Raw genomic sequence first — 26,724 nt, forward strand, 5'->3', positions numbered from 1 at the left:
CCAACATTTCATATTTCCATCCTTTTGGATGTGTATGCTTTATTCTGAACACTAAAGATTATCTTGGTAAGTTTGATTCCAAAGCACAGAAATGTTTCCTTCTTGGATATTCTGAACGCTCAAAAGGCTACAGAGTATACAATACTGAAACATTGATTGTAGAAGAATCAATCAATATCAGGTTTGATGATAAGCTTGGTTCTGAAAAACCAAAGCAGTTTGATAATTTTGCAGATTGTGATATTGATATATCAGAAGTTGTTGAGCCAAGAAGCAACGCATCGGAAGCAGAGCTTCTCAGAAGCAAAGAATCTGAAGATCAAGTATCAGCTTCTCTGGAGGATCTAAGTATTTCTGAAGAACCATCTGTCAGAAGATCATCTAGACTCATCTCTGGTCATTCAGAAGATGTCATTCTTGGAAAGAAGAATGATCCAATCAGAACAAGAGCATTCCTTAAGAACAATGCAGACTGTCAATTAGGTCTTGTATCTTTGATCGAGCCAACTTCTGTTGATCATGCTCTAGAAGATCCAGACTGGATAATGGCTATGCAAGAAGAACTGAATCAGTTTACAAGGAATGATGTTTGGGATCTTGTTCCTAGACCAGATGGATTCAATATAATTGGTACAAAATGGGTCTTCAGAAACAAGCTCAGTGAGAAAGGTGAAGTGGTAAGGAACAAAGCCAGACTGGTGGCTCAGGGTTATAGTCAGCAAGAAGGGATTGATTATACAGAAACCTTTGCACCAGTGGCCAGGTTAGAGTCTATTCGTCTATTAATTTCTTTTGCCACTCAACATAACATCACTCTCTATCAGATGGATGTTAAGAGTGCCTTCTTAAATGGTTATATAGATCAAGAAGTTTATGTCCATCAACCTCCTGGTTTTGAAGACTCTATGTCTCCGAATCATGTGTTTAAACTAAAGAAATCATTATATGGATTGAAGCAAGCTCCCAGAGCTTGGTATGAACGCTTAAGTTCTTTCCTTCTAGATAATGGTTTCACTAGAGGAAAAGTGGACACTACTCTCTTTTGTAAAACCTTTGAAAAGGATATTTTAATCTGTCAAATATATGTAGATGATATTATTTTTGGAACATCTAATGCTACACTTGGAAAGGAGTTTGCTAAGTCTATGCAGGCTGAGTTTGAAATGAGCATGACGGGAGAACTCAAGTATTTCCTTGGAATACAAATAAATCAAACATCAGAAGGAACATATGTTCACCAAACCAAGTATGTGAAGGAACTTCTGAAGAAGTTTAATCTTCTGGACTGCAAAGAAGCCAAAACTCCTATGCATCCAACATGCATCCTAGGTAAGGATGAGGTAAGTAAGAAGGTAGATCAGAAGTTATACAGAGGTATGATTGGATCTCTTCTATATTTGACTGCTTCTAGACCTGACATTCTGTTCAGTGTTTGTTTGTGTGCTAGATTCCAATCAGATCCTAGAGAATCTCATTTAACTGCTGTTAAGAGAATTCTAAGGTATCTGAAAGGTACTACTAATGTTGGTTTAGTTTACAGAAAATCTAAAGAATACAACTTAGTAGGATTCTGTGATGCTGACTATGCTGGAGACAGAATTGAAAGAAAAAGTACTTCAGGAAGTTGCCAATTTCTTGGAAGTCATTTGATCTCTTGGTATAGCAAGAAGCAAGCAACTATTGCTCTATCAACAACAGAAGCAGAATATGTCGCTGCTGCTGGCTGTAGTACACAGATGCTCTGGATGAAGAGTCATTTGGAAGATTATCAGATATTTGAGAGTAACATTCCTATATTCTGTGATAATACTTCTGCTATATGTTTATCTAAGAATCCTATTCTTCATTCAAAAGCTAAACATATTGAGATTAAACATCATTTCATAAGGGACTATGTTCAGAAGGGTGTTATTTCTTTAAACTTTGTTGATACAGACCATCAATGGGCTGATATCTTTACAAAACCCCTGGCTGAAGATAGGTTTAAGTTCATTCTGAAGAACATCAGTATGGATTTATGCCCAGAATGAGAAGATGAGAAGTTCTTATGTATGAGTAACTTCTGAAATGAACATGGATTATTTTTTATATATCAGAAGTTCTGATTAAAATCTTTTAGAAATTATGATTCGGTTATTACTAACGTTTCATTGTCTAAGTTGATTCAGAACCTCTTTTAAAGCAAAACAGCTGTTACGTTTTATCTCGGGATGGTAAACCTGTCGTTACTATTCATGGATAAACGCGCGTGCAGTTGAAGGGACGCCGACCATAGGTAACTGTGCTAGTCACCTCATTTGTCTTTATTATCTCTCCTCACGTCACGTAACATTAAATGCTTTTCATCATTCGTTTCATTTTATTTTCTTTTTAAATACTCTTCAAACTCTCCTCTTTCCCTCTCATCTTTCTCTATCTCTTTTTTTCTCTCTCTCTCTTCCATATCAAACCCTACTTGTTCTTTTTTCTGCAAACCCATCATGAACTCTTCATCAAGCCCAGGAAATAATGAAAATCATCAAAACAACAAAAGAAAAGCTGTTGAAACATCTCCTTCCAAACCCAAAAAGATCAAAATCACCTATGATCCTCTCAAGGTGAATCCATTCGAAGCAATGTTGTCTGGAAATTATTCTAGACGAGTGTTTCATCCTCCTGGTGAAAGCCCTCCATCATCTCCATCTTCTTCCTCATCTTTCGACCTTCAAGACTCAGCTTCCTCTTCATCTAACCTTTCCTCTCCCTTAGTCTCTTCTGAAGAAATCTCTTCATCTTCACCTGCTGGGAATGCTGTCTCTGGTAAAGATGGTGGAAGATCTGCATCAGAACCAAGTCTCCCTGACTCCTCGCCTGAAAGCCCGAGAAGCAGTCAATGAAGCGTTTCACTCCTTCATGGCATGCTGGCACAGACGTTGTCTTAGCTAGGGTCCTAGGATTTGGTCTTTGTAGTTTTCTTTTCCTTGTTGCTTCTGCTTGTTAATCATAGGAACTTCTTGTAAACCTTTTTGATTATCAATGAAAAAGTTTCTTTGATTTACATTCCAGTGATTCTATTTTTTTTTTTTTTTTTTTTTTGCATCTGAATCTTTTTTAAATATTCTTTTTGATGTTATGACAAAAAGGGGGAGAAGATAAATGATAAATGATTTGATTAAATCTATCAGTTGCTGGGTAAAGAGGCTCCCACACATTCACTAACAAGAACTGCAAGTTCTATATGGTTTAAGTGTTTTGCAGGTACAGAGAAGTGAAGTGAATCTTCAGAAGCAAACACTAGAAGCAAAACCATAAGAAGCGTTATTCTGTAAAAGGAATAAGCTCTTGGAAACTGAAGCAAGCTGAGTGCTGTCAAGCTTCAGAGATCAGAAGCAAGAAAGAAGAATGAATCAGAAGCACTGATAATAGAATTTGAATATCATTGTCTATCCTGTTCTGACAAAATTCTATTTGCTCTGATACATATAATGTTATGGCTCTGATACATTATTTGCTCTGATACATTATTTCAGCCTATATGGCTCTGATACATATAATGTGTTCAAACATACATTTTATGTTCTAACTCGTTCATGCTGACTTTTGTCGTTTAGTTTTTGTTCTGTAACATTTCAGGATGTAGAGATGCTCTGATGATGCTCTGGTACATTCAACAATGTTCTGATACAAATCTAGCATGAAGTGATGATTGGTAGACATTCAAAGTTCTGAAGCTATCCGAGGGAAGCAGAAATCAGAAGATGTGAATGTTCTAAAAGATCCAGAAAACTCAAGTTCTGAAGCTGTCCTGAATGGAAGCAGAAATCAGAAGCTGTGAATGTTCTGAAGATCAAAGAAATTCAAGTTCTGAAGCTGTCCTAAATGGAAGCAGAAGTCAGAAGCTGTGAATGTTCTGAAGATCAAAGAAATTCAAGTTCTGAAGCTGTCCAAGATGGAAGCAGGAATCAGAAGCTGTGAGTGTTCTAAGGATCTAAAGAAATTCAAGTTCTGAAGCTGTCCAATGGAAGCAGAAGTCAGAAGCTATGAATTCTCTGAAGACAGAAGCTTATATGATCGTCTCTACCGAAATAATCAGGGAAGTCTTTTATCAAAGTTCTTCGAGTATTTATTTCAGGGGGAGATTATTTATCTCAGGGGGAGATTGTTAATCTCAGGGGGAGACATATTCATATGCTTATGCTATAGCTGTGTAATTTGTCTTTTGCCGTCTACTCTTTCTGATCGCAAATTCATATCATTTATATATGTTTTTGTCATCATCAAAAAGGGGGAGATTGTTAGAACAAGATTTGTTCTTATCAATTATCTTAGTTTTGATGATAACAATAATATGAATTTTGCTTAAGATAATATGGTACTCTAATCCAATGCAATTTCCCTTTCAGGAAATATATATAAAGAGTACGCATAATTCAGCGCTCAGAAGTTGTGTCTCAAATGGTTCAGCATGCAACATCAGAACATGGTCTGGCAAGACATCAGAAGATGGTCGAAGCAGAATCAGAACATGGGTCTATGGAAGCATCAGAAGAACAAGAGATCAGAAGCACTGAAGCTCAGAAGATGGTATCACGCAACAGAAGCACTTCAAGATCAGAAGATTAGAAGATGCTATGCACCAAGCTGTTTTGACTCTGATGATATTCAAACGTCGTATTCACAAACATCAGATCAGAAGAAAGTACAGGTGGCAGACTACGCTGACTGACAAAAGGAACGTTAAAGCTACTAAAGGCAACGTCAGTAGACACAGCGTGAACAAGGCTCGAGGTAGTTGACAAAAGCGTATAACATTAAATGCAATGCTGTACGGAACACGCAAAGCATTAAATGCATTCAACGGTCATCTTCTCAACGCCTATAAATATGAAGTTCTGATGAGAAGCAAGGTTAACGAATTTGAACCAATTCTTAACAACTCTGAACGAAAATAAACTTGCTGGAACGCTATTCAATCAAAGCCCAGAATCTTCATCAACTCACTACATTGCTGTTGTAATATATTAGTGAGATTAAGCTTAAACGATTAAGAGAAATATCACAGTTGTGATTATCGCTTTTAAGAAGCAATTGTAAACTCTTGTATAGATTACATTAAGTTGTAAGGAACTAGAGTGATCGTGTGATCAGTATACTCTAGGAAGTCTTAGCAGTTGGCTGAGCAGTTTGTAACTAGAGTGATCAGGTTGATCAGTAGACTCTAGAAAAGTCTTAGAAGTTGTCTAAGCAGTTGTTCCTGGAGTGATCAAGTTGTGATCAGAATACTCTAGAAGACTTAGTCGTGGACTAAGTGGAAAACCATTGTAATCCGTGCGATTAGTGGATTAAATCCTCAGGTTGAGGTAAATCATCTCTGCGGGGGTGGACTGGAGTAGCTTCGTTAACAGCGAACCAGGATAAAAATAATTGTGCAATTTATTTTTATCGTCCAAGATTTAAAGTCACACTTATTCAATCCCCCCCCTTTCTAAGTGTTTTTCTATCCTTCAGAAAGGATGGAATACGTCTTGAAGAAGACTTCCTGGAAAGGTTCCTGAAAAGGAATAGCGAGGACCTTCTGTTGGTTGTGTAATTGGCTTGCTATGGTCAGCAAGCTTCCGCAGTTTGTGAACCCCCACTTACTATAGTTCTAGTAAGTTTCCGTAATTTGTGAACCCTTACTTACCATAGTTCTGGTAAGTTTTCGCAGTTTGTGGACCCCTACTTACCATAGTTCTGGTAAGTTTTCGCAGTTAGTGAACCCCTACTTACTATAGTGCTAGTAAGCTTTCGCAGTTTGTGGACCCCTACTTACCATAGTTCTGGTAAGTTTTCGCAGTTTGTGGACCTCTCACTTACCATAGTGCTGGCAAGCTACGTCGCAGTTTGTACCTCTCACTTACCATAGTTCTGGCAAGTTACATCGCAATTTGTACCTCTCACTTACCATAGTTCTGGCAAGTTACATCGCAGTTTGTACCTCTCACTTACCATAGTTCTGGCAAGTTACATCGCAGTTTGGACCCCAATAGGATTGCTTGCTATAATTCTAGCAAGTTCACCTGCACCGACAGGGTTATCGGCGAATATCATCGCAGAATTTACCTGTTTCACCAGGGTTATCTGCGAGTGTTATCGCAGAATTTACCTGTACCACCAATAGGGTTATTCGCGAGTGTTGTCGCGAAATTTACCTATGTTATCAGGGTTATCTGCGAGTGTTATCGCAGAATTTACCTGTACCACCAATAGGGTTATTCGCGAGTGTTGTCGCGAAATTTACCTATGTTACCAGGGTTATCTGCGAGTGTTGTCGCAGAATTTACCTGTACCACCAATAGGGTTATTCGCGAGTGTTGTCGCGAAATTTACCTATGTTATCAGGGTTATCTGCGAGTGTTATCGCAGAATTTACCTGTACCACCAATAGGGTTATTCGCGAGTGTTGTCGCAAAATTTACCTATGTTATCAGGGTTATCTGCGAGTGTTATCGCAGAATTTACCTGTACCACCAATAGGGTTATTCGCGAGTGTTGTCGCGAAATTTACCTATGTCATCAGGGTTATCTGCGAGTGTTATCGCAGAATTTACCTGTACCACCAATAGGGTTATCCGCGAGTGTTATCGCGAAATTTACCTATGTAGAATTTTGTTTTGTAAATGCGTATGCATCATGCTTATGCGTTATGCACATGCCCCTGTTGTTTGTATAATGCGTATGTGTGAATGCTTACACATGTATATGTTGTATGTATACTGATGAAACGGTCAGACGAGGACTGACTACCAGACGGGAACTGGACTTTGTAATGGTTTGGATTGCCAATAAAAATTGGGCTTTTGTGATATGTATATGCTAATGCTAATGCGTATGCATGTATGCTAATGCTGATGCAATCTCATGGTTTTATCTCCTCAAACCCTTTGAACTTGTTTATTCCATGCTTGCACTTATACCCTGACTATGCTTATGCTGGCTTTGTAATGTTTATGTATGCTTATGCATATGCGTATGCTTGGTTGACGTAATGAGTGGAACGAAGTAATGTCTTCTGTAAGATTACCCGAAAAAGGTCTTTTGAATGGATGTGAATGTTTGTCTTGAAGAAGACCACATAAAGAGTTACGGTGTAATGTATCAACCAATGTATGTAATGCGTGATTTGTATGTATTTGTGTGATGCTCCAACGGTAGGTTATTAGTAACCAAAGCGTATATAGTTCGCTGGAGTTGCAGGTCTGTTTGCTAGGATGGGGTGTGATGCTAGCGCGATTTCCCAATACCTGTCTTGTTTGAGCTCGGAAGATCGTAGTTAGGAGAAAGAATTTGTTCGATGTTGTAAAGTGCGAGAACGCCTTTTTCCTTTTGTTGTGTGTCTTGCGGATTTGATATCCATTGCCCCAGTATTTTCATGGAGAAAGATGCTTATGAAGGAAGTGCCCCAGGGAATAGCCTTGTCATATGCTTCGATGTTTAGATTGAAGGGTGTGCCCCTGATCTTCAGGTCATGGAAGGTTATCCATAGTGTTCTATCCTTTGAATTTGAATTCTTCCCATGTTTGACATGCCCCTGTTTGAGATTGCTTTGAGATGTGCCCCAAGTCGATTGAACCTTAGGAAGACTGCCCCTAGTTAATAGGATGTTCGATTGTATGCCCCTGTGCTCCTTGAAATTTTTGCCCCTGTTTGGGAGAACCCCCTAGATGTGGTTCCCCCGACTCCAGGGTCTTTATTAGAAATGCTCACCTTTGATTAAACCAATTTCGAGATTTCTTCGATGCTAAGTGTATACTCGTAGATGGTGTTGTACTTTTTTTGAGAAGTAGCTCCAATGGAATGCGTATGCCAGTTTTTGAAATCGAAGTCCGTTATGAATTAGGACTGGATGGTTTTGAAAAGAATGCTTGAAGAAGCATAGTGATTAGAAGTAGTTTTAACAAACATAGGAGTCAGTATAACAGATCCTGCTTAATATGCTTTCATGGTTAACCTTGCCTCAATTAGGACTTTTAAATGTTGTAACTTGGCCTGGTTCATGTTTTAAGAAACAATGGATATAAGGCTCAAAATTTTACTTATCCTACCCCTTTCTCCTTGATGTTCTCCAGATCCTAAAAATTCTACTAATCCAATGGATGTGCTTTGTTTGCAGGAGAATCGTTTCAGTTTCGATGTTGAGCAGAAGCTTTAATAGAGATCCAAGCATTGATGAAAATATTGTGAAGATCCAAGCATGGATGCGAAGCTTTGATGATTTAGCAGTCACCAGATTATCCATTGTATTTAGCCTTTGTTTTTATCCCTTATTTTTGCATGAACCAATTCTTTTGAATTTGATCCATCGGGATGCCCTAACTTTTGCCTAAGTCGTTTTTTTTTATTCATGGAATTTTTGACTTAGCGGGCGCTTTTCTCCTTTTTCTTTTGAATACTCCTTTTGAGATTGATCCTTGGATATTGAATATTGTGACTGCTATGTTGATTTTGATTTGTAAGCTTCGCCTTTGATACTTCCTCGATCTTGAATAATGTAATGAGGAAGCAGGTGTTGTAAATGTTATCTCCATTACTTCCTCAATCTTGGATGAATGCGAGGAAGAAGATACGCTTGAACCTTATGCTTGGATGGACTGATTCTCTTGGCAACCAAAATACATCGTTGAATTAGTTGACATCTACCCTGCCCCTGGTTAAAATCAAGGTTTTTTTTTGAACAGTAGAAACAAAACTCCAACTCCTGGCTCGAGGGGGTAACGAGGGATTAACATCCTTATATCTCCACTGTTTGGGAAATGAAACAATGCCTGTACATCCTCGGCTCGGTCTTACTTTGAAAGCATATATTTAGCTGGACTTAGTTTTTGTATTCGTCATTCTCCCTCAAGTTTGTTAATAACCCTAAAAATAGAAGTGTGTGACTGGAAAGTCGTGGTAGTGAGTGAATGAAGTGAATGAATTGATTCCAAAACCTTGTTTCACTCCTTAGGTTCTCAAACTTGTAGAAGTGAGGGCAACCTCGAACTTTCTTCGGACATGTCATACTGGCGGGAAGAAATCGTTAGCGGTGGGTTTTCGTCGTATCGGAACTTCATGAGTTTCCTTTGACTGAACCTCTTTTGCTTCTCCTGAGGATAGTATCACCTATGACCCTTTTTTCTTTGGTGTGGGGCTGACATATGTCGCATTCCCTCCATTGTAGTCATGCATCTTTGCTCAGGGTATTGCCCCAGTTGGACTAATCCTTGCCCCAGGTTATCGTAGAGCGTCCTTGAAAGTTTGATATGTTCTAAGATGAACCCCTTTATGATTAGATACATCTTGAGTGTATCTATGAGGGAACTCTTTGTTGAACTGATCCTTGCTCGATGAAAACCTTTATTGTATTCATAATCCTGTTATGACAAGGCATGGACATGCGGTTGGCATGGTGAAAGACATCCTTTTTTTTAGTAAGACTAAGGTCATTCTCAATTTATCCTCATTTCTCCATAGTTTACGATCCTTTGATTTTTGGAGTTTCGGGAAACCGGCTAGCATGGTAAGTGTGGATGCGGGCGAAGATAGAAATGCAAATGTGAATGTATGAATGCATGAAAATGCAAATGCACGCGTAAGCGAGAGATTCCTTATATTGTAACTCCGTGTATGCAATGCAGACGTGTAACATATGATCCTAAGGATAGCCTTAGAGGCGACATTAGACCCTTGTGGAATCTTTGCAAGATAGATGTTATGACACGTTAAGGGAAATCCCTTGGATTCGAGAGTATGTAGAAGATAGCGGCTAGTGACCGTTCAAGATAGTCACTAAATCTCATGGCCATCGAGAGGCCAATCAACGTGTACCAATGAATTCGTCCCTCGTGGGAAGGTTCTCTATGCGGAACACAACCTATCTAAGGACGATATGGACGAAGAGAAATCCCTACATGCCAGGGATGTGATGTGTAAATGGAGATCCAAAACTCTACAAGTTAGAGGGTGCGCGGGAATAAGCATGGAGTGACCGTTTAGGACAGTCACTAGATTTCATAGCCATCGGGAGGCCAATCGAACACATGCTAGTGAAGTTGTCCTTCGGGGAATGACGCGTCGTTGTGAAAACACGTAGATATAACAGAAAATCCCTATATGCTAGGGAGTGCGCAGGTGCAGGCACGAGATGACCGTTCGAGACAGTCACTAGATCGCATGGCCCTCGAGAGGCCAATTGACGTGCGTTAATGGAAATGTCCTTCGTGGGAAGGATGCGTAGTTGTAGATACAAGGATATAAAAATAAAATCCCCACAGGCTAGGGGATGCATAGATGGTGATGTCTTCCGTGGGAAAGACACGGTCTTTTAGAAATTAGGGTCCCTACAGGCTAGGGACCACGTAGTGATACCTGCAAAATCCAAACGCATAGATATCCAAAGCAAATAAGTTGCAAACATATAATAAGCACATGAGCACGAAAGTCCTAGGTTCATAGGTTCGACGTAGGGGGCTCTAGGGAGCCAACCTTTTTATGGGAGTGTTCTAGAAGGTCTCATGGGGTCGTTCGTAGCCTCCGAGACTTTTTGTCTCTTCGGATTTTAGAACAACTCATTTTATCCATGAGGTTCGAATTTTTGGGGTAGGTTCTCGGAGAGATCAGCCAAGTATCCAGTCCTGCCCTCAACAAAGTCAAGCCTCGTTTTGGACATTTCCGAATACTCAACCCACTCCGAGTGAAATTATCAATGAGACTCGTAGGAGATTCATACTCCCCTATTGATCTCAAAGTTAACTCCCACACTTAGGGTTTAACAACAATGTATAATAACCCAACAGATATAATAGAAAAATAGCAAAAAATATTCATTTAAATAAATATTTAATTAAACTGCAGTAATGAAATTGCAAAGGAAGATAAATAAATAAATAAAATTTAAATATTTAAAACTAACCTCGAACTCCAGCCGCTTGCAATTTAAAATGCGATACACAGCAAATATTTAAATAAACAGATATTATTTAAATAAACAGGTATATATTTAATTGACGTAAAAGGATGAAATTACAAATAAATAAATAAAATAAAAATTTTAAATATTTATAAAAAAATAAATAAACCCTAAAATGGCAAATTAGCCAAACCCTAAAAAAGTTTGCCAAAAACCTAAACCCTGCCAAAGCCTATAGGAGCATAGTAGTCACCATTTAAGTGTCCCTAGCAGAGTCGCCAGCTGTAGCAACCTGCCTAAAAATTTCAGCTTTCGAGTCGCCACCTATTCTGAAGGGCGAATAGGAAACCCTACGCAGTATAGAGATCAGGGTAAGATACTATATTCAGGCCGAGGAACTCTTTCCTAAAGGTTAACATTGCAAAGATAAGGGTTATGGCAAAACATAAAGAAAGGTAACAAACAATTAATAGGGTTAAAGACATGATTAAGATTTGGAGGAAGGAGACTCGCCTTGTTACCAAGTGCCTACGTATCTCCTTAGGGAGAATCAGAGTCAACGTAGTTCGGGGAGGGTTGTACGCCCCTTAGAGTTGAATTTGATTAGATGTGTTTTTTAGAGGCTTTTTGGTCAGCCTATCGCAGTTTGAATTTGATTTGAAAGGGCATTTTTAGTTGCCCAGGATAAAAATCCTGTAGTATCGTGGTTTAGTGTATTTTAGATGTTTCGGGCGTACAACCCTGATTTGGCACAATTAACCGCAATGATCAATAGGTTTGATCACCATAGTTAAAAGATTGGGGTTTTGCACCATTACCAATTCAAATCGATTGATTCGATTATCACTAATAATGAATTAATGTATTTTATTATTTTTTTATAAATTTTATTTTGTATTGTTACCCCTCATAATCGATTAACACGATTACAAATAATAACAAATTAAATTTAGAACAAAGCAAGATTAATAATCACAATCAATAAGATAATTGCAACCATTTAACCGAATATAATTTGATTTTTATTATTAACATGATTTAATTAGATAAATTAAATCGATATAAATCGAAATAATCGGGAAAAGTCCTAATACTTAATCATATTCATAATCCTAATTTTAATTATATTATTAATTCAATTAAATTAAATATAATTAATTAATTTCTAACCTAAACAATTAAATAAACAAAAAAGAAAAATAAATAAAAATATATAATAACACCTGGGCAACAATCCTGTGTTGTGGCTTTTGAATGTTCATGGTGGAGCCTCAGCCTTGTGTGCGTCAGATCTGGCTTAGTGATCATCCAAGGGCCGAGTATTGAAGGTGTATGGGGTATCTCCTGGAGGCGCGCGCATGGAATCAAGAAGCTTGTTAATTCATAAAATTAAACGCTGGAGCTGGGATTCGAACCAGCGTGTCTTTGGTCACCAGCCACTTGCCCTTGCCAACGAGCCAAGCTTCCCTTGTTGACATTGAATTGAATCATACGCTACATAACATTCCAAAATCGTGTAACAGAATTTAAACAAAACAAACAGCGCCTTGTTGCTGTTCTTCTTCTTCGTGAGTTTTTTAGAAAAAAACACAGACTTGTACCTACAGTTTTGAAGCATAGCCATAGCCCTGCAATTGCCAAACTCACAATAAACATTAAATAAATCGCAAACGAAATCACGTTTAAATCATAAATCAATTTCTAAACGTGGTAGAGCCCTTGATTTGAGCTAATTTAGTCTCTAATTATGCAGCCCCAATTTGAAAACTTAGAACCCTAGTAATGGTGATTCTTGAAACCTGCATCTAAAACACAATTAAATTATCCAGATTGAATCACACCATCAATACAAACACAAATATATAATTAATTCATATGCAGAAGGCATGTAAGCATGGAATCAGGTTCAAGCAATTTTTGCTCTTTGCTTTAGCTTCTCCCCTTTTTACGGTCTCTTTTTTTCACGATTGTTCTTGTTCTTCCAATAAGGTTTTTCGGCAAAAATCCCCTCCTTCTGTCCGTGAGATCTGTCCTTTTTATGTTGGTTAAATTAGGTTATTTCTATACCTAATGGACCTATTGCCCAACTCACTCAATAGCTAAAAATAACCCAAATAATAATAATAATATTACAAATAAATCTTAATAATAATATCACCTATTATTAATATTAATATTAATAATAAAAATTAATAATATTAAATACTAATAGCTAGTAATAATAATGAAAAAAATATTAGTAATAATACTTCAATAAAAATAAATGTTAGAACCCAGTAGTAAAAACTAAAAATCAATACCTCAAAAATGATTGGACTCTTATAATACAATAATTGGGCCAAATGATTGAGCCCAAATTCCTGTCAATCTTAACTCCGTTCTATCTCAGGACACTTTATAAGAGAGCGGGTTTAACAATAGAAATGTCAAACCCCATGGCTCTTAATTTTGACCCCTTAATGAGTTAACAGCCGTAGATTTGATCGGGCAAATTTTGGGGTATGACACCACTAACTGTTATGTATGAATTATGATGCCATCTAAATCAGTATCTTTATGGTTGAGTATTATTCTCAGTTTTTATTGAAATTTTATTCACTTATTGTAATTGATGTTGTGATACATATACAATCTTTGTCACATTTTTGTTTTCTGCTGAACTTCAAAAATGCTTCATGTTTTAGAATTCCCTTCTTCCTCGGGTAAAATCTTGGATATGCAAGGTTGTCTTAAACAAAGATGATGAACTATCAAAGGAAAATAACAACAAACCAACTCCTGCTGAAGAAGTTGCTCAAGCTGCAAAATCAGCAGCAACTGCAGTTGCAAATGTGGCAAAAGCAAGCCAAGATATGCTGGCTTCAAATGGTGTGAAGATGGGTTTAATGGAACTTTAATTTGCATGATATATTTGTTTTGTTTTGACACCTCTACTCTTACGGGCCTTAATTTATTATGAAAGTATTTAGTATTTAAATATTTGAAGTTATTGTTTGCTTATTAGTGATATTTGACATTTTGAATGACTTTTTTTGGCAGTATTTTGGACTTAAGGAAGATCAAATATCTCTATTTGTTATTCACCAGATTGATGGCAATAAATTTTTCAAATCAAACTTGAAACCAGATCACCTTGCAGCTTGGGTGAAAGGAATACAAGGTAGAGCTCAGTTCCCTTAGTAGCTTATTGTATTTGCTGCTTTAATTCAAGACCTTTATTTCTGCAGAGGGAGGACACCTCCTGTGCCCGAAAACCTCAAGCTCAATCTACGAGCTTGAAAACGATCACTTGAAGACCAAGATGATTTGATATGAAATTCAACTCCCTTGTGATGGGAAAGAAGTGACCGTATGATAAATAATTGTAGCACCCAAAACAGCCAAAAAGAACAAAAATGTGCATAACAGATTCATTCATACATGTTTGTGGCAGACATACATGATATTCTTAGCAAAGCTGAAGAAGCCCCATTTTTCACCCGGTCCAGAATCATCAGAATGTCAACTTTTTTCACTTGATGATATACCTTTTAATTTTCTATCCTTTTTATCAATGTTGTTTTTATTTGACTTTTTTCCCTGATGCTGTTTGGACCTCTGGGGATTAGAGCTGTCAATTAAGCCCTATAACTAAAAGCCCTAATAATTTGACCCCATTAAAGCCCTAATATATTGAGCCCTTAATTATTAAAATTTATTTTAGGGCCTAAAATTTTAGGCCCTTTACAAAATGCTTTTTTTTGGCCCCATTGAGAGGGCCTTATTTATTTTATTCCAAAATCCAAATAGACTTCAATTTACTGTAGCTTGAAGACTCCATTTTTTTCAATTCTGCACAGCTTCATATTCACCGCCACAGCTTCATTTTCTTGAGTAATGTTTTGCTAGCTGCATGATCTATTCTATGTGGTTAATTAAGTGGATAGCTTGTATATGTTCAAGACTAGTTTTTAGAATTGATAGGATGTGGAAATAATTAGTTGGAAAATCATAGTTGCTTGAAGTGGATGTTCATTGCTATCTATATTATCAAACAATTTTGTTAGAATGTTAACAATTTGTGTTAATCATTTGGAGAAAAATATTGAACATTGATCATGTTAATTTATGGCTCATCAGAAATAATAAAACTACAGTTAAAGGAAATGCTAATTTATGGCTCATCAGTTTTGACTTCATTCCCCCATTTCCCTTTTATTCAAACTTCCATTTTTCATTTTTTATTTTTGGAATTTTTTAACGGAATTTTTAATTTTTTTTTAATTTTTAAAAAAGAAACTAATTTAACAAGTTGTTTGTTTTTTTGAAAATTTTAAACATATTTTTAAAATTTTTTATTTAAAATTTATTTATCTTTTTGATTTTATTCTATTTTTTAAAATTAAGTTTTTTATTTTATTTGGGGCCTTATAGCCCTCTTTCAAATTTTGGGGCCTTCTAACATTGGGCCCTATGTATTTGAGGGCTTACTATTTTAAAATTATTTTAGGCCCTCTTCTTATAGGGGCTAGGGCCCAAATTAATTGGCCCCTTAAATTGACACTCTACTGGAGATGATAAAGATCTAACTTTTGCAGAAGATATGTATATCTGTAGAAGGAATATATACATATTGTTTGGTTGTACTAATTTTTTTCTTAAATTGAGTTAGGTAGTTTTTTTTAAGGAAATCTCCTTTACTTTAAATCACATGTTCTTTACTTTCCAAATCATGAATGCACCAGGGAAATTACAAACACATGAGAACTTAAGAATGCACTTGACAAATACAATAGAAACGTTTTGTCTCGATGCCTGAACTGGACCTTGAGAACTTAAGAATGAACTTGGAGGCAATTAATAATCATCACGCTGCTAAGCAAGGAACAATTAAGTTGATACATGCTTTACCAATTACATAACATCCATGTTGAACCAATGAACCTATGATTTTTTTTTTAAATGAAAAAGGAAGTCTATTTTTATTTTATGTTTCTAAGTTGTGCATTTGATAATGGGCGCCGTCTAAGGTGAGAGACGTCCATAGGTCTCTCACCGTGAGAGACCATTTTTTTTTTTTTTTTTTTTTCAAATCAATCATAGCCATTGAATATGCCATTGGATATGAGGTGTACCATTATTATTATAGATCTCTCCACACTCAATAAAACACTCATGTTAAATTGCTCTCATTTCTCTCTCCATCTCTCACATCTTCTCTTTTCTTCTTTATCTCTCACATATATTTATTACTATTAAATAAATAAATATTAAATAATTTGACCTATACTTATTGTACTATTAACAATAATTAGTTTCACACTATTTCTCTTACAAATATGATTTTTTTTTTACATTTTTATTAATAATATTTTAAATCAATTTATTATATTTATAAGTTTTTAAACATATTAATTCATTCATAATCATTGTAAAACTTTGTTTTCAATTAAAAGCAAAATTTTATTAAGATTACAATAAATAATTGTTAATTTCTATTTAAGATAGTATTTAATTCGGTCAAAAAAACATATAGTATTTAATTTTTAGATTAATATTATTTTAATTTTAATTTAATTATAAGAAAAAGTGTGTTTTTTTATTTTGAACCACCAACAGCTAAGCACGAGCCTTCAATTTATTGTATTTTAAGGATTGGTCATTTCTATTAAATACTTTTACACACTCACCGATTTGGACCCAATTCTATAATCTATAATAATAATAATAATAATAATAATAATAATAATAATAATAATAATAATAATAATAATAATAATAATAATAATAATAATAATAATATAACAAATATAATTTTTGTTGCCTCTATTTTCCAGCACACAGATGTGACATTGTAACTGTATACTTGGGGACCTAGTTCATTCACCAACAAGACAACATTTTCATGAACCTTATAAATGCAGAAATGACATTTACAATGCAGTATGTTGTGCATTCACCAACAAAACATTGAAACACTTATAAATGAATGAACAAATTACAAGCATTCTCATTGATTGTTTCTCCACTATCTACAACCATTAACACTTCAATGTAACACATAGTAGAAATTACAAGCATTCTCACATTTTGCCTTAGCATTTTTTTAGACAGAAAGAGCATCATAGCATGCTATCTACACCTAAGAAAAGATTAAAAAAAAGTAAATAAATAAAATAGCAACATTCAACAAAGCGACAAGCAACCATTTGTTTCACCGGCCATCCGCCGAAGTAAAAGAATCCGCAAATCCAGTAGGTCTCGCGGGGATACTACTCTTACTGTCTTCTAAGTCCATATAACTTGTGTCTTTTCCTTCCGCCTCCTGCCAACCCTTCACCATTTGGTTAAGTGGAAGACTATAGTCGATGTCGGAATACTCGTCGGGGTCGTCGTCAAACGGTTTCCATTTTTCAACGAGTGGTGCGAGGATGTTGACAGCATGACCCATTTCTGGCCTTTGGTTTGGTTCTTTAGCTGTGCAGTGGCCGGCTAGCTCTGCGATAATTGAGACGCTCTCGAATGTTTCGTCGGTTATTTCGAGAGTTGGGTCAATTGCAGCCATTAGTTTATTCTTATCGGATTTTATATTCCAGAACCATGCTGCTAAGTATTGGCTTTCCTCGGGTCTATCCTCGTCGAGTGCCATCAATCCAGACAACAGCTCCATTAACACGACGCCGAAACTGAAAACATCTACTTTGGTTGTGATTTTTCCTGTCACTGAATATATATATAACAAAAAAACTGAGGATTAGTAATAAAATTTATCGGTTTTCTTGAAATGTATAAAAAAACCTGAAAAAAATAATCACCTGCATATTCAGGAGCCAAGTATCCAAAAGTCCCAGCAAGTTTAGTCACTACAGATTTTTCGCCATTAGGTGCGAGTTTTACCAATCCGAAATCCAAGACTTTAGCTCTAAAATCATCAGCGAGTAAAATATTTGAGGACTTAAGATCCCTGTGAATGAAGCTCTGTTGAGCCAGAGTATGAAGATACTCCATTCCTCTAGCAACATCCAAGGCAATGTTGAGTCTCCTCTTCCACGAGAGAGGCTCGAGTCCGAGGCTTTTCCAATGGAAAAGATGCTGACTGAGAGCGCCTTGTGGCATATACTCATACACTAGAATCCTCTCGTTACCTTCCATGGAATAACCTATAAGGGCCACTAGATGTCGATGTCGAACTTTCGACAGAACTGCGATTTCAGCTTGAAATTCATCCAAGGCTTTATTGGTTATCACACCTGCTTCCATTCTTTTTACTGCAATCTTAGTCCCGTCGTCCAACTCTCCCTTATAAACAACTCCAAATCCACCGCGACCGAGCTCATTCTCAGGGGCGAAATTCTTCGTCACGTTTCTTAGAACTTGAACCGATATCACAAGATTTCCAGCTTCAATGACATGAGACTCCCCAAACGCGCTGCTGTTTCTACTCCCTGTCCTGCTCCCTGTCAAAGTGGAAACACTTCCGTTGGTATTATTAACAACAACTATCTTTACAGCACTGTCCGAATCAGACGGATCTCTCGGGTGAACCACAAGTGAACTCGGAGCCTGAAATCCATCCTTTGTCCTTCTAAAACAATATGCGTAAAGCGGAATCAACAGAAAAGCAGCAGCCGCAACACCAGCAATGGGAGCTACAATCAAAACCACGTTTTTCCTTTTGGATTTCTTCGTTTCAACCGAATCACTCGAACTTGAATCCGACCCTCCCTTCGTATCATCACTCGTACTCCCCGATCCACCCGACGTACTGTTTTTCCCAGAGGAAGGACCTTTCGCTCCACCACCATTCAACAAAGAATTCCCATCAACCATAGGTTTCAACCCATTTCTAAAAACCGGCAAAGGAGGAGAAATATCATTATCACTCAGATCCAACAACTTCAGATTCATCAAACTAGTCCAATTACTAGGCACAACACCATTTATATGATTACCCTCCAATCTAATATCAACCAAAGAACCTAAATTCGCAACAGAAGGACTCAAACTACCACTAATCTTAAAACGCGGCAAATTAATCATCGAAACTTTCCCATCAGCAAGTGATGAGCAAAACAAGTGATATACTACAATTTAAACCAAATAGAACAATAGATGAATTATCACTACCTATTCTTCAGGGTTAACACAATCAGCATCTGGATCTTGATCCATAACCACCAAATTCCGCCCCTATAGTTTTGTTCCTCAATATTATTAGACCAAAAAATTAATTATTTTGCAGGCCAATGTGAGATGAATTAGGGTTCTAGGTTAAAACTTACCCAAATTCTTCGCGGACACCCCAGTCTTCAAAATCTTTCTGAAAGTGTCCAAGAACATCTTGATATTTGTCATTCTTGAGTAAAAAACAAATTCACAAATCATCGGGGAAAAAATGTAACAGATCATCTTAGAAGCCATAGCAATTCTTAGAAAAGGTAGTATTAAGAGAGAGATAAAATAGAATAGAAAGAATGTGAAGATATCAAATTAGAGAGAAAGTGAATATTAGAGAGGGGTACATAAAATTCTGAAATTCTTATTTTTATATAATTTAATTTTTTTTTGTTTAAGTGAAAATAGAAGAGGGAAAGTTTTGGAAAATGAGAGGGAATGGAAAAAAATTGTGGGAAACCTTTAGCATATAAGAGGGAAAGGAAAATAATTTCTAAAATTTCAATTTTTTCAAAATTTATTAATAAATTTATACACAAAATATATATATATATATATATATATATATATATATATATATATATATATATATATATATATATATATATATATATATGAGGAGGAATCAAATTACATCAATGAGTTACACTAGTTATTACAGTTATTTATAACCTTTGATTTGTTTTAAATTCAATCGCTATTAAAAGGTAGCTTGATAAAATATTGACTTTCCCCACATAATTAAATCATTCCATATATAGATATTCTATGCACTCTATAATTAATAAAATATTCTTTCACAAAAATATTTTATATATATACTTATATGTACGGCATAATTAAAATAATATTTATATATTAATAAAAAATTATTTCTCTCAAGGGATTAATAAATTTCATATAGATAAAAAGAAATGCTTAAAAATATTTTTATTTTTAATAAATTATGATTCTAAATATTTTTTAAGATAATCATGATTCTTAATAAAAAATAATTTCTTCTTATTTTAAATAAATTTATTTTTTCATTTAAATTAAATTATATTCTATTTATTTAAAATAAATGATAGAGTCTAATTACTAGAAACTCATAGTTTAATTTAAGTAAATAGAATTTTGTATTTAAATTCAAAATGAAATTGATTAAAACAAACATGAAAAAATTAAATTAGTATATTAAAACAAACATGAAAAAATTAAAATATATTTAGAATCAAGTTTTATTCAAAACTATTAATTTTTAAACATTTATTTTAGTATATGAAATTAATTAGTGGCTTGAGAGAAAGAAATAATCTTTTAATATATAGATATACATTTAATTTATTCTATTAGCAATTAAATTGTTTTAAATTCATTATTAATTATAATTTTCTTTTAATCAGAATTAAATTATTTGCACTTGTTATTTTTATATTATTTTATTATTACTCCATAATCTATTTAAAAATGTAACAATTTTATCAAATCAAATGGCTACTTACAACAATGAGTACAAAATAATATCAAAATGTAACTACTGTACGAAATAATAATAATAAAATAATGTTTACAAAATAATTTAATTAATTATGATCAGAAGAAAGTTATAATAAATAATGAGTATAAAGTAATTTAATTGTGAATAGAAAAAATTAAAATGTATATCTATATACTAATACTTTATTCTAAAATAATCAGAAGAAAGTCACTAATCAATTCTATAAATTTAAAATAAATGTTTAAAAAATAATACTTTTAAAGAAAACTTTATTCTAAATATTTTTTAAGAAATGTATGATTCTTGAATTATTTTCTTGTTATAAATGACCACTTAATAACTCCATGATTCTAATTTAATGGTTATAAATGACCACTTAATAATTCCATGATTATTTTAAAAAATAGTCTCTCCCAATTTTGGTAACAAATAATTTTTAGTTTATCAAATCATAATACCTTATCATAAAATAAAATATATTTTTTATTATTTTTAAAAACTCAAATTATTCTTCATTTTAAAAGATGTGATTCCTAAAATAAGTAATTATGATGCTAAATATTTCAATAAAAAAAATCAGGATTCTTAATTAAAAAATCAATTTACTCTCAATTTAAAAAAAATTCATTATTTTTTATTAAAATGAAATTATATTTTTAACAACATTTTATTTTATTTTTTAAAGATTACATGTTATTTACTTTTTCTTAATAATATTTGTCACAAATACATAATTCGACATCATCAGTTGAATCCCTGACGTGGTAGACACATAGTTCGACATCATCAGTTGAATCCGTGACATGGTAGGCACATAGTTCGACATCATCAGTCGAACTCCTGACATGTTTCAAACATAGTTCGACATCATCAATTGAATCCCTGACATGGTTCACACATAGTTCGACATCATCAGTTGAATTCCTGACATGTTTCAAACATAGTTCGACATCATCAGTTGAAACCCTGACATGGTTCAACATATTTCGACATCATCAGTTGAATCCCTGACATGGTAGACACATAGTTCGACATCATCAGTTGAATCCTTGACATATTTCACACATAGTTCGACATCATCAGTTGAATCCCTAACATCTTTCACACATAGTTCGACTTCACCAGTTGAATCCCTGACATGGTTCACACATAGTTGGACATCATCAGTTGAATCCCTGACATGGTTCACACATAGTTCGACATTATGGGTTGAATCCCTGACATGATTCACACATAGTTAGACATCATCGGTTGAACCCCTGACATGTTTCACACATAGTTCGACATCATCAGTTGAATCCCCGACATGGTTCACACATAGTTCGACTTCATGGGTTGAATAACTGACATGGTTCACACATAGTTCGACATCATAAGTTGAATCCCTGACATGGTAGACACATAGTTCGACATCATCAATTGAATCCTTGACATGTTTCACACATAGTTCGACATCATCAGTTGAATCTCTGACATGGTAGACACATAGTTCGACATCATCAGTTGAATCCCTGACATGGTTCACACATAGTTCAACATCATCAGTTGAATCCCTGACATGGTTCACACATAGTTCGACATCATCGGTTGAATCCCTAACATGGTTCACACATAGTTCGACATCATGGGTTGAATCCCTGACATGGTTCACACATAGTTCGACCTCATGCGTTGAATCCCTACCATGTTTCACACATAGTTCGACAACATCAGTTGAATCCCTGACATGGTTCACACATAGTTCGACGTCATGGGTTGAGTCCCTGACATGGTAGACACATCGTTCGACATCATCGGTTGAACCCCTGACATGGTTCACACATAGTTTGACATCATCATTTGAATCCCTGACATGGTAGACACATAGTTCGACATCATCAGTTGAATCCGTGACATGGTAGACACATAGTTTGACATCATCAGTTGAATCCCTAACATGTTTCACACATAGTTCGACATCATCAGTTGAATTCCTGACATGTTTCAAACATAGTTCGACATCATCAGTTGAATCCCTGACATGGTTCACACATAGTTCGACATCATCGGTTGAATCCCTGACATGGTAGACATATAGTTCGACATCATCAGTTGAATCCTTGACATATTTCACACATAGTTCGACATCATCAGTTGAATCCCTAACATCTTTCACACATAGTTCGACTTCATCAGTTGAATCACTGACATAGTTCACACATAGTTCGACATCATGGGTTGAATCCCTGACATGGTTCACACATAGTTCGACATTATGGTTTGAATCCCTGACATGGTTCACACATAGTTAGACATCATCGGTTGAACCCCTGACATGTTTCACACATAGTTCGACATCATCAGTTGAATCCCTGACATGGTTCACACATAGTTCGACTTCATGGGTTGAATACCTGACATGGTTCACACATAGTTCGACATCATCAGTTGAATCCCTAACATTGTAGACACATAGTTTGACATCATCATTTGAATCCTTGACATGTTTCACACATAGTTCGACATCATCAGTTGAATCTCTGACATGGTTCACACATAGTCGGACATCATCAGTTGAATCCCTGACATGGTTCACACATAGTTCGACATCATCAGTAGAATCCCTGACATGGTTCACACATAGTTCGACATCATCAGTTGAATCCCTAACATGGTTCACACATAGTTCGACATCATGGGTTGAATCCCTGACATGGTTCACACACAGTTCGACCTCATGCGTTGAATCCCTGACATGTTTCACACATAGTTCGACAACATTAGTTGAATCCCTGACATGGTTCACACATAGTTCGACATCATGGGTTGAATCCCTGACATGGTAGACACATAGTTCGACATCATCGGTTGAACCCCTGACATGGTTCACACATAGTTCGACATCATCATTTGAATTCCTGACATGGTAGACACATAGTTCGACATCATCAGTTGAATCCTTGACATATTTCACACATAGTTCGACATCATCAGTTGAATCCCTAACATCTTTCACACATAGTTCGACTTCATCAGTTGAATCCCTGACATGGTTCACACATAGTTCGACACCATGGGTTGAATCCCTGACATGGTTCACACATAGTTGACCATCATCAGTTGAATCCCTGACATGATAGACACATAGTTAGAACTCATCAGTTGAATCCCTAACATGGTTGACACATACTTGGACATCATCAGTTGAATCCCTGACATGGTTCACACATAGTTGGACATCATCAGTTAAATCCCTGACAAGGTTCCCACATAGTTTGACATCATCAGTTGAATCCCTGACATGGTTCACACATAGTTGGACATCATCAGTTGAATCCTTGACATGGTTCACACATAGTTGGACATCATCAGTTGAATCCCTGAAATGGTTCACACATAGTTGGACATCATCAGTTTAATCCTTGACATGGTTGACACAGTTGGACATCATCAGTTGAATCCCTGACATGGTTCACACATAGTTGGACATCATCAGTTGAATCCCTGACAAGGTTCACACATAGTTTGACATCATCAGTTGAATCCCTGACATGGTAGACACATAGTTAAACATCATCAGTTGAATCCCTGACATGGTTGACACATAGTTGAACATCATCAGTTGAATCCCTGACATGGTTCACACATAGTTGGACAACATTAGTTGAATCCCTGACATGGTTCACACATAGTTCGACATCATGGGTTGAATCCCTGACATGGTAGACACATAGTTGGACATCATCAGTTGAATCTATGACATGGTTGATACATAGTTGGACATCATCAGTTAAATCCCTGACATGGTTCACACGTAGTTGGACATCATCAGTTGAATCCCTGACATGGTTGACACATAGTTGGACATCATCAGTTGAATCCCTGACATGGTTCACACATAGTTGGACGTCATCAGTTGAATCCCTGACATGATAGACACATAGTTGGACATCATCAGTTGAATCCCTGACATGGATGACACATAGTTCGGCATCATCAGTTGAATCTCTGAAATGGTTCACACATAGTTCGATATCATCAGTTGAATCACTGACATGGATGACACATAGTTCGACATCATCAGTTTAATCTCTTACATGGTTCACACATAGTTCGACATCATCAGTTGAATCCCTGACATGGTTCACACATAGTTGGACATCATCAGTTGAATTTCTGACATGGTTCACACATAGTTCGACATCATCAGTTAAATCCCTGACATGGTTCACACATAGTTCGACATCATGGGTTGAATCCCTGACATGGTAGACACATAGTTGGACATCATCAGTTGAATCTATGACATGGTTGATACATAGTTGGACATCATTAGCTGAATCCCTGACATGGTTCACACGTAGTTGGACATCATCAGTTGAATCCCTGACATGGTTGACACATAGTTGGACATCATCAGTTGAATCCCTGACATGGTTCACACATAGTTGGACGTCATCAGTTGAATCCCTGACATGATAGACACATAGTTGGACATCATCAGTTGAATCCCTGACATGGATGACACATAGTTCGGCATCATCAGTTGAATCTCTGAAATGGTTCACACATAGTTCGATATCATCAGTTGAATCACTGACATGGATGACACATAGTTCGACATCATCAGTTTAATCTCTTACATGGTTCACACATAGTTCGACATCATCAGTTGAATCCCTGACATGGTTCACACATAGTTGGACATCATCAGTTGAATTTCTGACATGGTTCACACATAGTTCGACATCATCAGTTAAATCCCTGACATGGTTCACACATAGTTCGACATCATTAGTTGAATCCCTGACATGGTTCACACATAGTTCGACATCATCAGTTGAATCCCTGACATGTTTCACACATAGTTCGACATCATCAATTGAATCCCTAACATGGTTGACACATAGTTGGACATCATCAGTTGAATCTTTGACATGGTAGACACATAGTTGAACATCATCAGTTGAATCCCTGACATGGTTGACATATAGTTGGACATCATCAGCTGAATCCCTGACATAGTTCACACATAGTTGGACATCATCAGTTGAATCCCTGACATGGTTGACACATAGTTGGACATCATCAGTTGAATCCCTGACATGGTTGACACATAGTTGGACATAATCAGTTGAATCCCTGACAAGGTTCACACATAGTTCGACATCATCGGTTGAATCCCTAACATGGTTCACACATATTTGGACATCATCAGTTGAATCCCTGACATGGTTCACACATAGTTGGACATCATCAGTTGAATCCCTGACAAGGTTCACACATAGTTCGACATCATCAGTTAAATCCCTGACATGGTTCACACATAGTTGGACGTCATCAGTTGAATCCCTGACATGGTTCACACATAGTTCGACATCATCAGTTGAATCCCTGACATGGTAGACACATAGTTCGACATCATCAGTTGAATCCCTGACTTGGTTCACACATAGTTCGACATCATCAGTTGAATCCCTTACATGGTTAACACATAGTTGACCATCATAAGTTCATCTAAAATACGCTTCACACATGATTCATCATCATCAGTTGAATATCTGACATGGTTAACACATAGTTGATCGTCATCAGTTCATCTGTAACACGCTTCGCACATAGTACACCATCATCTGTTGAATCCCTGACATGGTTAATACAAAGTTGACCGTCATCTGTTCATATGTAAACATACTTCGCACATAGTTCACCATCATTAGTTGAATTCTTGAAATGGTTAACACATAGTCAAACATCATCAGTTCATCTATAACACGCTTCGCACATAGTTCACCATCATTAGTTGAATCCCTGGCATGGTTAACACATAGTCGAACATCATCAGTTGAATCCCTGAAATGGTTAACATATAGTTGACCGTCATCAGTTCATCTATAACATGGTTAACACATAGTTGACCCTCATCAGTTGAATCTCTGACATGGTTAACACATAGTTGACCGTCATCAGTTCATCTGTAACACGCTTCACACATATTTCACCATCATCTGTTGAATCCCTGACATGGTTAACACATAGTCGAACATCATCAGTCGAATCCCTGACATGGTTAACACATAGTTGACTGTCATCAGTTCATCTGTAACGCGATTCACACGTAGTTCACCATCATCAGTTTAATCCCTAGCATGGTTAACACATAGTTGACCATCATCAGTTGAATCTCTGACATTGTTAACACATA

The 26,724-nt window shown here is 36.1% G+C and overlaps 2 protein-coding genes across 6 annotated transcripts in view; one reads left to right on the plus strand and one right to left on the minus strand.

Moving 5' to 3' along the window:
- The window catches only part of LOC131640037 (protein disulfide-isomerase-like), a 31,204-nt gene extending 16,699 nt beyond the window's left edge, over positions 1-14,505 (plus strand). For 3 of the 4 annotated variants that reach the window (XR_009295127.1, XR_009295128.1, XR_009295129.1), the window contains exon 4: positions 13,591-14,505. Coding sequence is in view for 1 of the 4 variants with exons in the window: in XM_058910452.1 (XP_058766435.1) it covers positions 13,646-13,774; positions 13,946-14,066; positions 14,134-14,216 (333 nt within the window). In the remaining 3 variants the exon portion in view is untranslated. Of the gene's footprint in view, positions 1-13,421 lie in introns of those variants that run through there. The other variant, XM_058910452.1, reaches the window with a different exon arrangement.
- A 2,366-nt stretch (positions 14,506-16,871) lies between these two features.
- Positions 16,872-19,373, minus strand: LOC131640042 (receptor-like kinase TMK3). Of its 2 annotated transcripts, XM_058910457.1 has the most exons (3): positions 19,168-19,373; positions 17,701-19,075; positions 16,872-17,608 (listed from the first exon to the last, which is right to left on the minus strand). In XM_058910457.1, the coding sequence occupies exons 2-3, from the start codon at positions 18,923-18,925 to the stop codon at positions 17,100-17,102; spliced, it is 1,734 nt and encodes a 577-aa protein (XP_058766440.1). In that variant the 5' UTR covers positions 18,926-19,075; positions 19,168-19,373; the 3' UTR covers positions 16,872-17,099. The 2 variants fall into 2 exon arrangements, with proteins under 2 accessions (XP_058766440.1, XP_058766439.1); XM_058910456.1 differs by having other exon boundaries at positions 17,701-19,373.
- Between the last annotated feature and the right edge of the window lie 7,351 nt (positions 19,374-26,724).

Source organism: Vicia villosa, unplaced genomic scaffold, assembly GCF_029867415.1.
Source record: "Vicia villosa cultivar HV-30 ecotype Madison, WI unplaced genomic scaffold, Vvil1.0 ctg.002905F_1_1, whole genome shotgun sequence".
Taxonomy (NCBI): domain Eukaryota; kingdom Viridiplantae; phylum Streptophyta; class Magnoliopsida; order Fabales; family Fabaceae; genus Vicia; species Vicia villosa.